General features: G+C 37.4%; 1 protein-coding gene across 4 annotated transcripts in view; it reads right to left on the minus strand.

Moving 5' to 3' along the window:
- RXFP1 (relaxin family peptide receptor 1) overlaps positions 1-17,215 on the minus strand; it is a gene marked incomplete at both ends in the record, with an annotated part of 100,320 nt that overhangs the window by 20,613 nt on the left and 62,492 nt on the right. For 3 of the 4 annotated variants that reach the window (XM_080797156.1, XM_080797157.1, XM_080797155.1), the window contains 6 exons: positions 3,391-3,465; positions 4,057-4,128; positions 4,215-4,286; positions 8,361-8,432; positions 11,765-11,836; positions 16,681-16,786. In XM_080797156.1, the coding sequence (XP_080653282.1) occupies positions 3,391-3,465; positions 4,057-4,128; positions 4,215-4,286; positions 8,361-8,432; positions 11,765-11,836; positions 16,681-16,786 (469 nt within the window). Of the gene's footprint in view, positions 1-3,390; positions 3,466-4,056; positions 4,129-4,214; positions 4,287-8,360; positions 8,433-11,764; positions 11,837-16,680; positions 16,868-17,215 lie in introns of all 4 variants that reach the window. The other variant, XM_080797154.1, reaches the window with a different exon arrangement.

Here is a 17,215-nt window from a genome sequence, read left to right on the forward strand (position 1 = left end):
TCTTTAGAATTCATATTATGTTCTTAAAACTGAGCCGTGTTGATTGAAGTAGGGTTAGTCCATTCATTCTAAATGCTGTGTGTGCATTGCATTTTATTTTTCCATCTGGGCCCACGTCTTCCAGCACCTTGCTCCATAATGTATCTTCATTATTTTCTATAGTTTCAAATTCTTCGTATTAGTTTCTCCTGCCCATAATTATAAACCTGCTTCCTCTCCCATCAAAATAAGTTTAATTTACTGTCTTGATTTTTGGTTCACCTTTGGCTATTGCCCCATCTGTTCATGTGGTGTATTTATTACTTATATTTCCAACTTTTTGAATTTCCAAACTTCTATTGTGGTGTCTACAGTTTTTATTTTTTGCTTTGAAACAATGATAGTAAAGGTTTTAATCTGCTGTCTGTCGCATATCTGGCAAGCATATTATCCGGGGCTGTCATATGATTTTATTTTATGCATATTTTTCCAGTAAATCAGTTAAATAATTTTTTCTTTACCAACACATGAAACAGGTTTTTCAGTTTATACTTTGCTAAATGAAAGTTCATGTGCAAGATAAAGGAAGGTATTGTGATTAATTTTAGCAGAAATGAATATTTATAAAGCAAAAATTATTATTATTAGCGTTAAAATTGGGATAATACTGTCAGGAATGCATATGAAATGACTTGTTTGGATAGCTAAACTTTAAAGATAGTAACTTTAGTGATGAAATTGTAAATGTCCTCTTCTTTACTAATAAATCTTTTTTTATTTTAAATTTATGTATTTATTGTATTCTGAGGGGGAGGGAGAGAGAGCGCTGGCATGTGGGAGCAGGGGGAGCAGCAGAGGGGGAGGGAAGGGAGAAGTAGAGAGAATCTTGAGCAGACCCCACACTGAGAATGGATCCCAACCTGGGGTTCGATCTCAAAACCCTGAGATCATGACCTGAGCTGAAACCAAGAGTTGGATGCTTAACCTAGGGTGCCTGAGTGGCTCAACTGATTAAGACTCTGACTCTTGATTTCAGTTCAGGTGGTGATTTCATGGTGGTGGGATCAAGCCTCATATGGGGCTGCTAATTCAGCAGACAGTCTGCTTGGGATTCTCTCTCCCTCTCTCACTGCCCCTCCCTCCACTTGCACACATGCTCTCTCTCTCTGAATAAATAGATCTTAAAAAAAAAAAAAAAAGTTGGATGTTTACTAGACTGAGCCACACAGGTGCCCCTTTAGTAATAAATCTTAATCATTTAAAGATTTATCTGAGGGGTGCCTGGGTCGCTCAGTCAGTTAAGCATCTGGCTTCGTATCAGGTCATGATCCTGAGGTCCTGGGATCTGGCACTCTATGCGGCTCCCTGCTCTGCTTCTCCCTGTGAGCGCCCTCCCCGACAGTGCCCACTCCCTCACCATCCCATCCCTCCCACCCCACATGATCCATCTCTCTCAAATACCTAAAAATCTTTTAAAAAATGAAGTTTTATCTGAGATGCATATTAGGCTGCCTTTTTAAAAGCACAAGAAATGTTTATTAATGTATTGCATAATATCTCCTACATTTGCTTCTGGTCTCAGCACATGACTTTTTAATTGCTAATTTACTTATGTAAATATTAATCAATTTTGCTTTATTACTAAGGTTGGATTACTGAGCATGTAATAACTGTTTAATGTCTTCATTTGAAATAAAATTTAATTACAACAAAGGATATTGAACTTAATTTACCCTTTTTTTGAATACTTTACCTTGTCAACAAGGGAGGGTACTATGCTGTCATACCAAAATGCCCTTTGGACTCAGTAATGATTCTGGGGATGTTTGTCTTCTTCTAAATGGCTTGAGTTATTATGTCTGCTTTTTATAGCACTTCCCACTCCTGCTTTATTATCAGGTTGATTGTTGTCACTTCACACTAATGTTTTGAACTTATCTTTTCACTCTAATTTTTTTCTAATTTATTTTTTATTTTTGTAAAGATTTTACTTATTTGTTTGACAGACAGAGATCACAAGTAGGCAGAGAGGCAGGCAGAGAGAGGGGGGGAAGCAGTCTCCCTGCTGAGCAGAGAGCCCGATGCGGGGCTCAATCCCAGGACCCTAAGATCCTGACCTGAGCCGAGGGCAGAGGGAAAGAGTACAAGCAGGGGGAGCAGCAGGCAGAGGGAGAAGCAGGATCCCCACTGAGGAAAGAGCCCAATGTGGGACTCTACCCCAGGACTCTGGGATCAGGACCTGAGCCAAAGGCAGATGCTCAACTGAGCCATCCAGGTGTCCTTTTCCCCTCAACTTTTTTTTTTTTTTTTTTAAAGATTTTATTTATTTATTTGACAGACAGAGATCACAAGTAGGCAGAGAGGCAGGCAGAGAGAGAGGAGAAAGCAGGCTCTCCACGGAGCAGAGAGCCCGATGCGGGGCTCGATCCCAGGACCCTGGGATCATGACCCGAGCCGAAGGCAGAGGCTTTTAACCCACTGAGCCACCCGGGCGCCCCTTCCCCTCAACTTTTAATCTGGCTCTTCTACTCTGCTGTGAGCTTAGAAATCAAGCAAAAAACAAAGCTTCTGAGAATTTACTACAAAATGAGAGAGAAAGTTTTCATATAATACTGTACATGTGGTTTATTGAACTTTTAAATAGTTATTTTGGTTACTTGTTTCTTCATTTTTTACCTGCATGTTAAGTAGGCAAATTTACTGGGTAATTGAGCTCTGAACAGGTAGAATGATACTTATTACCATAAGCAAAGTTACTGTGTAAACATTTCCATGAGATATATTCTATTGTGATTAGACTTCAAAAATAAATTCTAAGTATCATATTCTCATTAGGCAGAATTTAGAAATGAGACTAAAGTGACTTAGTCTTTCTGTACCAAATCAATAGGTGAAAATCGATGACAGAAGGAAGGAAGAGATGTTTACAGCTACTGTGACATCCCTTCTGTCCTTCTTCTTCCTGCCTCCAATTTTTTTGTGTGTGCGTGTGAGGTGTTTTATCTTGGCAAGAGTCTAGAAGAGTTAATTTGGATAATGGGCATGTTTAATAACAAAATCATACTAAAGTAATTTGAGGAAATGTGATATGACATTAACAATCTATCACTTTTTTTTTTTAGATTTTTTAATTTATTTATTTATTCGACAGACAGAGATCACAAGTAGGCAGAGAGGCAGAGAGAGAGAGAGAGAGAGAGGGAAGCAGGCTCCCCGCTGAGCAGAGAGCCCAGTGCGGGGCTCGATCCCAGGAGCCTGGGATCATGACCTGAGCCGAAGGCAGAGGCTTTAACCCACTGAGCCACCCAGGCGCCCCAACAATCTATCACTTTTAAAAACCCAATATCCAAATTGAACTAGGCAAAACCAGGAAAGTTAGTAACTTATTTAAGAAAAAGTTCTTCAACTTACAGCCAATGCAGTCTTGGCATGTGCTGGCAAAGAGGTTTGTCTGGCAAATGGGTGAGGACATTATTCATCAATGCTCTGAAAAAGAAAAGGAAGAAATGAAGTCACGTTTTTCTGGTTCTTCTCTCATCTTAAGTCAAACAAGGTATTATCATTATTCTTTATAAAACGACAAAAACCTATTACGTTAGTTGTCTTCTCTCTCTTTTTTTCTCTGTAAGTCTTGTTATATTTAAGTGATTGCTTGTTAGTAATAAAATTCGACAAATGATAGTTGTCATATGGAAGAAGCAGCCAAGTTAGTAACTGAAGGAAAGCCTGTTCCCATCAAAAGTGGGTAGTGAGAAGAAATTGACTTTCTATTAATGTTATTTTTCTTTACCAAGATTAATATGGGCAGTAATGGTGTACTTGAGAATATTTCAATAAAATATGGAAGTAAGGCTGTATTTAGTTTTGATGGGCTGATATCCTAGAAGACAGAAGACCTTATAAGATTATTAAAACTATAAAATAGCCATTAGAATATGATTAAGAGATGGTTTGTAGTTGTAAAGGCCTTTTTGGGGATTTAACAATTCCATATTTAATGCTGTTAAACTTAAAGCAGAATTTTTATTCACATCTTTTCCTTCAATTGAAATATTTGCTTTAATTTTTAGTACTTACAAGAGAATAAGAGAATTTAGTCCATAAAATGTTAGTGGGGAAATTCGACTGAGGTGATTATCTTCAATTATCCTGCCAGCCAGAAGAAAAAATTGATTCATTTATATATTTAGAATATAATAACTAATACTATAAAATGCCATGTAAATTAAACATACAGCCATTCTAGTCTGTGGAGATCTTCAAAAACACCCGGCTTCAAGAAAGTTATTCTGTTATGGCTGAGATACCTGAGAAAAGAGAAATGACCACAAGAAATGTGTTACCTTCTTTTTTCTTGATTTTTTTTTTTTTAAGATTTTATTTTTCAGTAACGTCTACACCCAATGTGGGACTCGAACTTACAATCCTGAGATCAAGAGTTGCATGCTCTACTGACTGAGCCATCCAGGTGCCCCAAATGTGTTACTTTCTTGATATCTTATAATAAGGAAAGGAAAAACAATAGTCATCCATCTTAGATTTTCTTATATGCTATTCTTATCACACCCTTTGCCTTCTTTGGGGTCTCTAAAAGGACTTGGTCACTTACCTTTTCATGTGTAGGTTTTAGTTCCCCTATAATCAATCAACCAATCAATCAATCACACTCTATTCATTCACCTATGACTTTACTCATCAAATTGTTTTGCACACCTACTCTGTGGCACTGTGCTAGGTGTATCATCCCTTTCTTTGAGGGGCTTTGAGTCTAGAGGGAAGGCAGAATACGAAGAGGTTATTATACCAACGTGGGGAAAAGAGAGAAGTGCGCAAGGTATGGTTGTTCTGACATTACGCGGACAGCACTTAGCTTTGTTGGGGGTGGGGACTGCAGGGCACAGAGGAGTCAGGACACAGAAGCTGTTACTAAAAGGGACACAACTGGATGGACAGAGATTTGGATGAAAATGTCATTTGCAAAGCAAGAATGGGTAGGAGTTCATATAGCCAGAGGAGATCGCTTATGCAAAAGCAAGAAGTCTGAGGGAGAGACTAACAAGGGAAGGGATCACCAGGTATCTCAGTGCAGCCCCACCATGAAAGGGGCTGGGAAGAGAGACAGGGAGTGAACCTGGGAGGCAGGCGGGGGTCTGTTCTAGAAAAAAAGGACATTGCATGCCTTACCAAAGAGTTTGACCCCACTTTACCTACCCAACTTTACTTCTAACCCTACTGCAGAGTGAACCAACTCTGTTCTGTTACGTTGCTCTCGCCCTCTCGCCATGTTTATTTCTACCTCAGTCTCTTTAGCACAGCAATGTGCTGCTCTCTCTGCTGTCAGTTCAAGTCCTGGCTTTGCTACTTATTAATACTGTGACCTTAAGGAAGCAGTTAACTTCTGAAAGCCTCAGTTTTCCCAACTCTAACATGGAGGTAATATTAGTATCTACTTTATTAGGTTGTGGTAACGTTTGAGGCAATGCATGTCATAAGCACTCAGCATATATTGTTTATGACAACAGCACCTCTGTTCATGCCTACCATTCTGATTTCTCTTCTTTTTCCTCTCTGCCTTTGATTCATATGCTAGTTTTAGTTGAAATTTTACTTCCAACGGATACATGGACCACACTGATTTCTCTCTTTTCTGACAATTTTTAGAGTTGGCATGTTATAAAATTTCTCCTGCCAGTAGTCTCCCCTGTCCCTACCAGGTTTGACTTTTCTTAGGGATAACAAGAGATGACGTCCTGTATTAGAGCCACTTCTTTCCCTCCCTTGTAAACCTGGAGCCCCATTTAGTCACAGGAAGGGTAAAGAATAGCTACAACACTTCCTCACGACCACCTCAGGGCTTGCTCTCTCTCTCTCTATCTATTTATTTATTTATATTTATTCATTATTTATTTACTTTTTTTTTTCCTTTCAAGATTTTATTTTAATTCAAGTTAGTCAACATACAGTGTAATATTAGTTTCAGGGGGTAGAATTTATTGATTCATCACTTGCATATAACACCCAGTGTTCATCCCAACCATTGCCTCCTTAACACCCATCACCCACTCACCCCCTCCCCTCCAGCCACCCTCAGTTCCCTATAGTTAAGAGTGTCTTATGGTTTGCCTCCCTCTCTGGTTTTATCTTATTTTATTTTCCCCTCCCTTTTCCTCTGTTCATCTGTTTTGTTTTGTAAATTCCACGTATGAGTGAAATCATATGGTACTTTTCTTTCTCTGACTGACTTATTTCCCTCAGCATAATACTCTCTAGTTTCATCCATGTCATTGCAAATGGCAAGATTTCATTCTTTCTGATGGTTCAGTAATAATCCATTGTGTGTGTGTGTGTGTGTGTGTGTGTGTGTGTGTGTGTGTATTAACATTTTCTTTATCCACGCATCCTTTGGTAGACATTTGGGCTCTTTCCATATTTTGACTATTGTGAATAGTGATGCTGTAAACACTGGGGTACATGTGCCTCAGGGGTCTCCTTTAAAAGCCAATAGCAATCCCCTAGATACAAGGCATTTGACTCCCTCCCACATCTTATACTCATCTGTTTAGCCCAGTCCTGTCTGTTTTCCCGAGTCATCCCTCACTACTCTAGATCCCAAATGGTCACTCATTTCAGTGAATCTTTTTTTTTAAGATTTTATTTTATTTATTTTAGAGAGAGAGAGAGTAAGTGCACGCACAATCAGGAGGAGGGGCATAGGGAAAGGGAGAGAATCTCGAGCAGACTCTGCTCTGAGTGCAGAGCCCGATGATGCCAGGATCAATCCCATGACCTGAGATCATGACCTTTGCCAAAACGAAGAATCAGATACTTAACTGACTGAGCTGCCCAGACACCCCTTTCAGTGAATCTTAGTAGCAGTTTTGGTCTGAACAACACAGGTTTAGGATTTAATTAAGTAACCTCTTTTATCATTTTCTAATTATTTTGCATATAACTGATTTATCACAAAACTGGTTTTGTTTCCCCACCCTGGATTATAAGCTTCCAGAGTGCAAGAGGATGCCTCTCTCTAGCGGTAGCATAGCCCTTTGCCTGAAACTTTAGGGTGTAAGCTGCTGGAAGGCAGTCTGTCTGACTTATCTTCTATGCCACCTCCCCATGGTGTCTAGCTGAAAAATTTACACACTGCAATGGCTAATGAATATTTATGGATGAATGAAAAGGAGGAATCTAATGATTATCGCTGATAATCTAGAAGTGTGTGACATCTTTAATATCCAAACAATATTCCAGTGCTATGAATAACTATGGAAGGAGATGGCGGACCCTTTAAAATTTGTGGTACTATTCTTCACATCCGTGGAACTCTAAACCAAGCCTGGACTATTGTTCACATCCACTGAACATTAAACCAAGCAGATGTGGTTTACTAAGTTTTAAACAGATTCATGGGGCATTAGAGAGAAAGATAGTCAGGAGTCTAATGGGAATGAATCCAGTATTGACTTTGGGTGATTTGCCAAGAGAGTAAAGAACAGGGATGGGATAGAAGGGAAGATGATTTGTCAAAAGTGGTTACTTTTAAGACTTTGAGTCTCCAGGACCCTTCTTTCATTTTGCTAGTAAAATAATTGGACAGCCTTTCCTCAATCCCAGACCCTCATGCCACAAACTAGGAATCTGGCTGGAATGAGTTTCTTGGATTAGGATTTTAAAAAGGTGGTGTAAGATAGAAAGCAAGGGGGGCAGAAATAGAAATATAGGAAGTTGTTTCATTTGAAACCCAAGAGGGAGATAAACCATAAGAGAATCTTAATCTCAGGAAACAAACTGAGGGTTGCTGGAGGGGAGGGGAGGAAGGAGGGATGGGGTGGTTGGCTGATGAACACTGGGGAGGTTATGTGCTATGGTGAGTGCTGTGAATTGTGTAAGACTGATGAATCACAGACCTGTACCCCTGAAACAAATTACACATTATATGTTAATAAAAAAAGAATTAAAAGAAAAAAAAAAAGAAAAAATACAGGAAGTTGTTGATTTAAGCGATTTTTGGTTATATTTCCATGCTATTAATTCTTACAGGAGGTTAGGTTCAGCTGCTTAGTAAAACTCAATGAAATGAACTTTGAGAAAGCCAATTTTAAAAAGCTTTGCTTTTAACTATAATGAAATACCATTTCATACCCATTAAGATGGCTGTTAAAAAAAAAAAATCCCCAAGCAACAAACTCCCAGACAATAAAAAGTATTGATGAAGATGTGAAGAAATAAGGACTACTGGAGTCAGGACTCAAGCATGGTCCTGTCTGAGCTGGAACCCCCCAGGGACTGGGCTGTGCCCACCCTTCCCTTGCTGTGGGCAGGAGGGCTGCCACGCAATGGGCAAACTGCAGGACTGGTGAACTGATTGCACAGGTACTTACAGTTTAGTAAGACTGTAGAGTCCTCGGAATGCATAGATGGGTATGGATCTAATCTTATTGTTTTGCAGACACCTGTGAAGATAATTATTAAAAAAAATGACACAGTTTCAGTTTTGCAAGACGTAAAGAGCTCTTTGGGTGGGTGGTGGTTCTCCTAGCACAATGGGAATGCACTTAATGGATCACTGAATACACTCTTGTAATTGGTTAAGATGGTGCATTTTACACACTACTTATTTTACCATAATAAACATTTTTTATTTATTTTAATTATTTTTTATTTTTTATGAATTTATTTTTTAAAAGATCTTATTTATTTATTTGACAGAGAGAGAGCACAAGCAGAGGGAGCAGCAGGCAGAGGGAGAAGCAGACTCCCTGCTGAGCAGGGAGCCCCACACCAGACTAGATCCCGGGACCCAGGTATCACAACCTAAGTGAAGGCAGCCACTTAACTGACTGAGCCACCCAGTTACCCCTAAACCTCTTTTTTTAATTAAAAAAAGGTAGACCTAACGATAATTGAGTGAAACTAGATATCATGTCATTTTGTTTTGCTGTTAACTTCATGTATGATTAGGCAAACTTTACTTAGAAATTCTAGTTATAAAGATGAACATGTAATAGTTAAAAATTTAATATTTGAATCTTCCTTAAGTAAAACTTTAAGGCATAGTAAGGCACTCAGTAATCCAACAGGCCCAGAAATCAGACTTTTTAACATTTCCTGCTATAATAGAAAGATCCGTGTTTAGTATAACGCTGGCAAAAGTACAAGTATGTGACATCTTTAAGGTCCTGGATCATATTCCATGTTAATCACAAATCTGCCCAACAAGTTAGCTTTAATTTTAATTATTTTATTTTATTTTTTTAATTTATTTCACAGACGGAGATCACAAGTAGGCAGAGGCAGGCAGAGAGAGAGAGAGAGGAAGGGAAGCAGGCTCCCCGTTGAGCAGAGAGCCTGACACGGGGCTCAATCCCAGGACTCTGGGATCATGACCTGAGCCGAAGGCAGAGGCTTTAACCCACCGAGCCACCCAGGCGCCCCTAGCTTTAATTTTATTAATTGGACACCCCAAGCCTTGCTCCAAAAGTGCTTGATGAAGCTTAGAAGGAGTATTTATGGCAAAAGAAAAAAAAGAAATAAAAAGACTCAGGACTAGAAGAATAGAAATTAGACTGGCAGGTCAAGACAAGAATGCAATCTTAAATAGTTAACTAGTCATCCAGGATGATTGGCCTCAGGTTAACTGGAGGTCAAAGGAAACAGATATCAGAACCCAAGCAATTACATCAAATGCACCCTTGCAAAGCTTTGTCCCTCTGCATGTACTGGCCCCAGGTTGTAGGAAATGACAAATAAGGGCTTCAAGCCTGACTTCTTGTTCTGAATACAGGTCACCATTGTCCTTTAGGGAGTTCTGAAGCTTATATATATATTTTTATAAATACAAGGAGGAATAAGGTAGAAACCAATATGAACACATTTTTTAAGAGATTTATTTGTTTATTTTAGAGAGAAAGACAGACAGGGAGCACAGGGTAGGGGGCAGAGGGAGGGAGAGAGAATCTCCAGCAGATTCCCGGCTGAGCGCAGAGCCCAGCTCAGGCTTGAGCTCACAACCTTGAGATTGTGACTTGAGCCACAATCAAGAGTCGGACACAGGGCACCTGAGTGGCTCAGTCAGTTAAGTGTCTGCTCCGTCTTCAACTCAGGTCATGATCCTGAAGTCCAAGAATCAAGCCCTGCACCAAGCTCCTTGCTCAGCACGGAGTCTGCTTCTCCCTCTGACCCTTCCCCCTCTCATGCCCTCTCTCTCAAATAAATAAATAAAATCTTAAAAAAAAAAAAAAGAGTCAGAGACTTAATCAGGCACCCTCAGTATGAACAAATTCTTAGTTGATTAGAAATTTTGACTAAAGGAGATTCCCTATTTCTCCAACATGTAAGAAAACCTAACTTTGATTATAAAAATATTATTAAATTTACTATGGACTTAACAATTTCACAGAACATATTGTGATTTCAATTACAAAATAGGGAATGCTAATACGCAGAGAAGCTTACGCATGTATTTATTTGTTTCTAAGTATTTTCGTGATTAATGATTAATAGAACGTATTGCATGAAGGTTGAGTGAAGCTATATCTCTAATAATCAAGTAGAATTTTTTTTTGTAACTAGGCTATTTTGATCTATTAATTAAAACAATTTGGCTGTTCAAGAAGTAATTTGGGACGCCTGGCTGGCTCAGTCAGTAGAGCACATGACTTGATCTTGGGGTTGTGGGTGTGAGCCCCACGTTGTGTAGAGATTACTTAAAAATAAAATCTTAAAAAAATTAGTTCAATGTTTATTATGTAAAAATGCTAAACTACTGTGTTACATAGACCTGAATTTTGATATTTAAAATTGGAGTACTAACTCCTTTTAAACATGTGGACATAAGGTGGTGCTACAGATCAGAAAAATTCCCCAGCCTCCCCAAATCAGAAAATAGAATACAGAAGCATTCTCTTGAAATATTTACATAAGGCCAAATTCTGAAAAGCTCTTCTCTCGATTGTTAAACATCCAGTAGTTTTGAATGTCATTTTTAGTGAAATTTTTATTTTTAAATACGAAACATACTTTTTTGCAGGTTATCTGGGTTTTGAGTACCTTTCATCGAATGGAATAGATTAATTTTTATTCTGATTTTGTTCTACTTCTGTTATCTTAAAGAAGAACGTACAGATATATATACAACTATGTGTGAGGTTTCTTCAGTGTAAGACCAGAACTAAAACCGACATAGGTATGAAAATGAATCTAGGAATTCTCGGATGTTTTCTAGAGACCATGATTCAGGCTGAGGATATTTAACCCAACAGTTCAAGTATGATAAGATTTAGTCACAGAGTTGGACGAATAACAGGTAAGCACAACCTGCGCCATTATGGATTTTTGGAGTATACATGAAAATGCTGAACTGATGGGAATCTAGCAAGTCAGATACTACATGAATCGAAAATAAAAAACTGCATGGCAGATATGAAAATGGAATTAAGTCCCCCAAACAACATGCTCTGGGGTTTCCAACCACCATGACTTGCTCTCTTAGGTGGAGAACGAATTTGCAAACATATGGAAGAAAATTCTTCACAGGCTAGTGTGTGCCAGGAGAACTCATATCTTGCATGCTCCAGTTTCTTTGGGAATAAGTGTGATTTTTCTAGAATGACTTCTAGAACTCCTCAATAAAAAGTTACCTGGTAATCTCTAGCTAACAGCTAAATAATTTTCCGAGGACGGATTGGACTTAAGCGGCGATATAGTGTTGGTCTGTGCAGAGGTGGGAAAAGACAGGCCAAAATGATGTGTTAATTTTAACACGGGGAGTTAAATTTTTTCTTACAGTTTTTGAAGATTATGGTACTTCTTGAAGCCATCAGGAGGAAGCTTTCGTATTAAGTTCCACTGCAGTGACCTGAAATAAATGTAAATTGTGGTTCTTAAAGTGTTTCTTTCTTTACTTTTAAACTACAACAGTTTACAGAACAGTGTAAATAATTACAAGCTTGATTTAGTGTAGTACCAACTTTCAGGAAACATTTTATTTCATGGTGTTACTCTCATATCCACAGTACCATTTGAACTAAATCTAACTGTTAGTTTTGTATTATTAAAGATATTTGTCTTAAATTTAGGCTACAACATTGTAATTCTAACAAAACACAAAAATAATGTAACTGGGAAAATAATTATCAGTTCATTTTCCTTTTTTCTTTTTATTTAACAGACACTAGAAACCATCTTGGTTTTGAAGTGACAATAAAAATACTGTTTTCTGTTTAAAGAACATATAAGAGCTTAAGTAATTTTATATTCTTCAATATTTCATTGCTCACATTCCATGACTTTTACTTCCTTTTAAAATTAATTATGAAGGCAACTGTCAATTGGTAAGTACAACTGAACACTCTTTATTCAATAAGTGATTTCATTTCAATTTCTAGGAAATTGTATAGAAAGATTTCCCCTTGAATCACAATTTGATATGTAGTTTGGCACAAACTAGGTGCACATAGTTGTGGTTGTACTGGAAAAGACCTAAACCTTTAATGTCTTAAAGAAAAGCAGTGTAAGGCAGTAGGAACAAAATTAAAGAAGCAAAAAACCAAACCAAATGTACAAACACCCAAACTGTTGCAGCTGGAGTCCCTTGCAAGAACCATACATAATATTTCCTTGTCAATCTCTTTAACTGTGAAAGCATCGATTTGTACTAGATGACCTGTAATAATATGGTGCAATTGTTACTGTCTTTAGATAATACGATGGAGCAGATGTTTCTTGTTAAGTGAGCAATAGATTATATTGTCTCTAGGTTGACCACTGTGGGATAAACACTTGGAGATGCCCGACGGGCAAAAAGGACTTGGTTACAACAGCATCATACAGTAGGCGCTACCAATGTTAGTTGTTATATTGGTTTGGACCAGTGTTGCTTAAATTTGATAGTGAAAACTTCTTAAAGCAAAATAGTTTCTCAGACTCCCTCAGAACACAGCTTTGGAACCTAATTTGAGAAATGTTATTTTATAGTCTAGGAGACCATGTATTATCAATGGGGATGTTATTGCTCCGAAGTGTGAAAACTGGTTCTTAAGGAGGGAGAAAAAAATCTCATTTTACCTTTTTAAATGGATGGAGAACGGGTATACATAAACAGATAGAGAGGAGTCTATGTATAATATTAAAATTTCACAGGAGGGGACAAATAGAAAAAAAAATGTCTAAAAGAGCTTGGAGGGTAGTAATGAAAAGAAAAAGAAAAACTTAAGTTCTGGACTGTACGTAACAGTCATTAGTGGTTTTTTAATGAATGAATGCCAAAGGCTGATTAACTACGAACTCTCTTTTGAAATCGTAGCTGCCGGGCTATCTCTAAACGTTCGTTCATTTCTTATGTTAGCTAATTGAGAATTCCTGTCCTCCTAATCCTTCTCACTTGGCTTGGATCTTCAGTTCTTCTTTATATCCTGTAGTACATGTTTCTGTTGTATAAAAACAAATGGTTGAATATTTGAGTTTGATTTAAAAATATTGATAAAAGCTTAGTGTGTTTTCAAAAATGTGTTCATTCATTCAGGCATTCATTCATTTTCTCAATGTCTGTTGAATGCCTTCCATTTATACTTCGGGGGAAAAAAGGATAATGTCACGGCTCTTAAGAAGCTTATACTCTATTTGGGTGACAAAGAACATATTTTGTCTATATATAGAGGGTTTCTTTGGATGATAACTTTAGTTTTATAGCCTAGGGCTAAAAAGGCTCTCATCTTGTTTTATTTTTTATTTATTTTCATGTGACTTCATTTCAAAAACGGTGTTCAGGGTTTATGGTATCTGCTGGGAACTTTGGAGGATATATAGAAAAACTCCATTGAGCTTCGGGCACTTCCTTTTTTCTGGTAGAGAAGATTAAGACTCCGATCACTATAGCACAAGGAAGAATGATGTGCTTCAAAGAGACACGAGTGGGGTTCTATGAGAGAATGCAGGAAGAAGAGGTGAATTGCACGTGAGTGGAAAGGTTACACTGGAGGGAAGGAAGTCTCATTTAAGGATTCCTAAATTATGTTTCTTAGAAAGTTGGTTTTTTATTGATAGTGCCTAGGATTTATAGGCGACTTCTTTCTAAATGATGTCAAATATTTTAACACATAGCATTCTCCATATTTTCATAATACCATGTTGAAATGGAAGTGTTATTCTTACTGAATAGGACAAGCCAAAAAAACTTTTTAATATGATAAATTTTTGTGTTTTAAAAATGTAATATTCCAAGTCCAATTCTTTACAAAGTGGTGTGTGTGTGCAAAAGAGAGAAACTACCTAGTTTAATTATTATTGCCAAAGTTAGCTATAGTTTTGATAAAGTTCTTACAATTAGATTGTGTAGTTTAGTGATTAAATTCCAGGATCTTTCAGTCAGCCCTCACACAGTCAAAACTAATGTTTAGGAAGCCCAAACAAGACATAAATCATCATATTTATCTGTTCGTCTCTTTTGTTCAATTGCATTTATGTGAAATGTCTTAAAAATTCCCACTCCAATAAATATTACTGAGATTATTGGTTTCTTTGATACTTACATATGATTTAGTCTATTTCCAACATTTCCCTATGAGAGTTCCAATTCAAAATATGGAATGAGCTCTGTAATAAAATTTGATATTTACTCTTTTAATGTATTTGCTGTAAAGCCTACAGTTCCTTTCTCTGTGGAATTGAACGAAGACTGGGGCGAGTTGTGACGCTGAGTTGGAGTTAACGTTTACTGCAGAGTAAAGTAGAAATGGACAACCTGAATCAAGCTGCTCAAACCAAAGCACAAGAAATTGCTATTTTTTAACAAAAAATAAAGCGTTACAGACACAGACTCCTGAGCTTTATTTCTACATCTCCGAATGCCTGTAGAGAATTTCTATTGACTGATCTGTTAACCCAAAGTTGGAAAAGGCATCAGAGATTGGAGTCCTAATCTTTCCCACTTACTGTCACCAAGTCCCCCATCCTCCCAGCACTCTATTACTCGGGATGGAAAGCCTGAAATCATCTTGGACATTTCTTTCTCCTTTGCTTTCCTGTAGCCCATCGTCATGAGGAGCTATCCCATCCCAGTTTTTTTCTCTATACCAAGGACTGAAAGTTGGTGGCCCACAGGACTGCACACACCTCTTTATGAATGTATGTATGAATGTTCTGAGCCAGTACATTTTAACTTGAATGCCTTTGGGTATTCTTTAAAGACATGTGCTCTCTGGTTAGTCATTTCCTATTTTCTTCCATTCCCCAGTTCTCTCCTTCTCTTCCTTTCTTATGCAAAGGTTAGTTAATTTGTGGAAGAACAGATTCAGTTCTTACTTGTAGGAAAGGGAAAAATGAGACTGGCAGCCTCAGCGTATTCTTTGACTGACTTTCTGGTAATATGATACGAACAGTGGGGGTGATAAATGTTTCTCTTTGAAAATAGAATCAAATCATCTCAATTTTTACACCAAGCAGGTCCAGTCATGATTTAAATCATGGAAACTCTCCACAGACCCTCAGATTATTATTTTATTCTAGTAAAATATTATTATTGTTTTCTATTAAGACGAATTAGTATGAAAAAGAGCTATGGTGACTTGAGGTTAGGCTAGAATGCCAGCCTTAGTTCAGGCGGGACTGTCAGCTCCTTTGGGGAAAACAAGTCTTTGTGGTTTAACCTGTTTGATGTTTTTTCAGTCTCATAACCTGTTTGATGTTTTTAGCTCATTATCAATTTGGATAAATTCTTCAGGTCACCATTGATTGAGTAAAGCCTCCCAGATTTTGTTAATTTAACGGCATCCTGGCTGACAGAGACTGAGCTCTAGCTCTCTCTGCTCCTTATATGTCAAGCATATGAGTTGCCACGTTATGTGGTTTGGGTTGGCAAAGGCAGGACTTGCCGATATTTGTAAACTTAAGAATTACTCCTTTTCTGTCTTCATGTACTCAAAAGTCAGAGCCATATGGCATTAAAACATCTGGTTGAAACAAAAAACTCAGCAAAAACATCAGATTAAAATATCTTCCCTCCACTGATTTCTTTTGAAAAGTTTTAGCCAAATGTGTGTGACTATGTTGCTAAAGTTTGCTGAATTCAAATTAGTACTGGATCAGCAAACCACTTATTATGAGGATAAGTTTCTTTTACATACAGAAGTTTGAGTTATTTGGGCGGGGGCAGACATCAACATCTCTGAGTCAAATGTGATTCAGAAGAGTTAGATTTTAAATGTCAAGTAAGTTCTGGGAATATTTTATCCCATTTATTTCACTTGTCTTCTTTTTTTATTTAGAGATAAGAGTGTTTCCAACAAAGTCTAAAAGAGCTCTTTCAATAAATGTCAGTTCTTGTAATAAGAAAGCTCTATATAATAGTTTAACCGGCAGTCTTTTTTCTTTAGTAGCACACAAATGATGACATCTTTTGTTTAGATCAAATATGATAATACTAAATATTAAATGGGATTATTATGAAGGTCTACATAAGTTAATATATCTAAATACTCCATAGGATTATTATGAGGGACTAAGTAAATTAATATGTAGAATAATTTAGAGTGGAACCTAGCATTTAATAAATGTAAAATAAATAGCAGCAATCATTATAATTGACCGAGAACAATGACATCATCTTTGAATAAAAATGCATTAATAATGACAAGGCCTTAATTATGATACAATTTTACAGGTGCTATTCTGGCTGTCAGGATGAAGCCATTCTTTTCTACTTACATTACAGTCACATTTGAAGAAACTGATGGAACAGCTCGTAAATTGGTCTCATCACAGTCAACCTCTAAACCTCGGCAAAGACATTGCATGGGCACAGAACCGACCACTGAATAAGAAGGAAGTTGTAAGGAATGGGGATAGTGAGGGACCAGGAAGAGGAGGGTAATGGAAAGAAAGAAATGAAAAGCTATGAGAAAATTATTTAGTACAAAAGTATGTTTTACCCAAGCAATATGGGCAATGCTTTAAATTAAGGTTACAAAGTTTGCTTTTAATTTAATGTTAAAATGATGCTACAACATTAAGATAAAACAGACACATTTACCAGCCCATGCATTTCTGTAAATAGCAGACTGCTCTTTTCCATTTGTTGCAAAATGAGTGACGTCATCTGCTTTTACTCACCCAAGGTGAGTGGTTATGTTCAGAGGTGACATGATAGTGTGTGATGGGCTTTAATGTCCATATTAAAGCTGCTATTTAAGACTAAAGTATTAATAGCATAATCAAACTCTTAATGGAAGACTAAGTTATT

The sequence above is a fragment of the Martes martes genome (assembly GCF_963455335.1).
Source record: "Martes martes genome assembly, chromosome: 2".
NCBI classification, from domain to species: Eukaryota; Metazoa; Chordata; class Mammalia; order Carnivora; family Mustelidae; genus Martes; species Martes martes.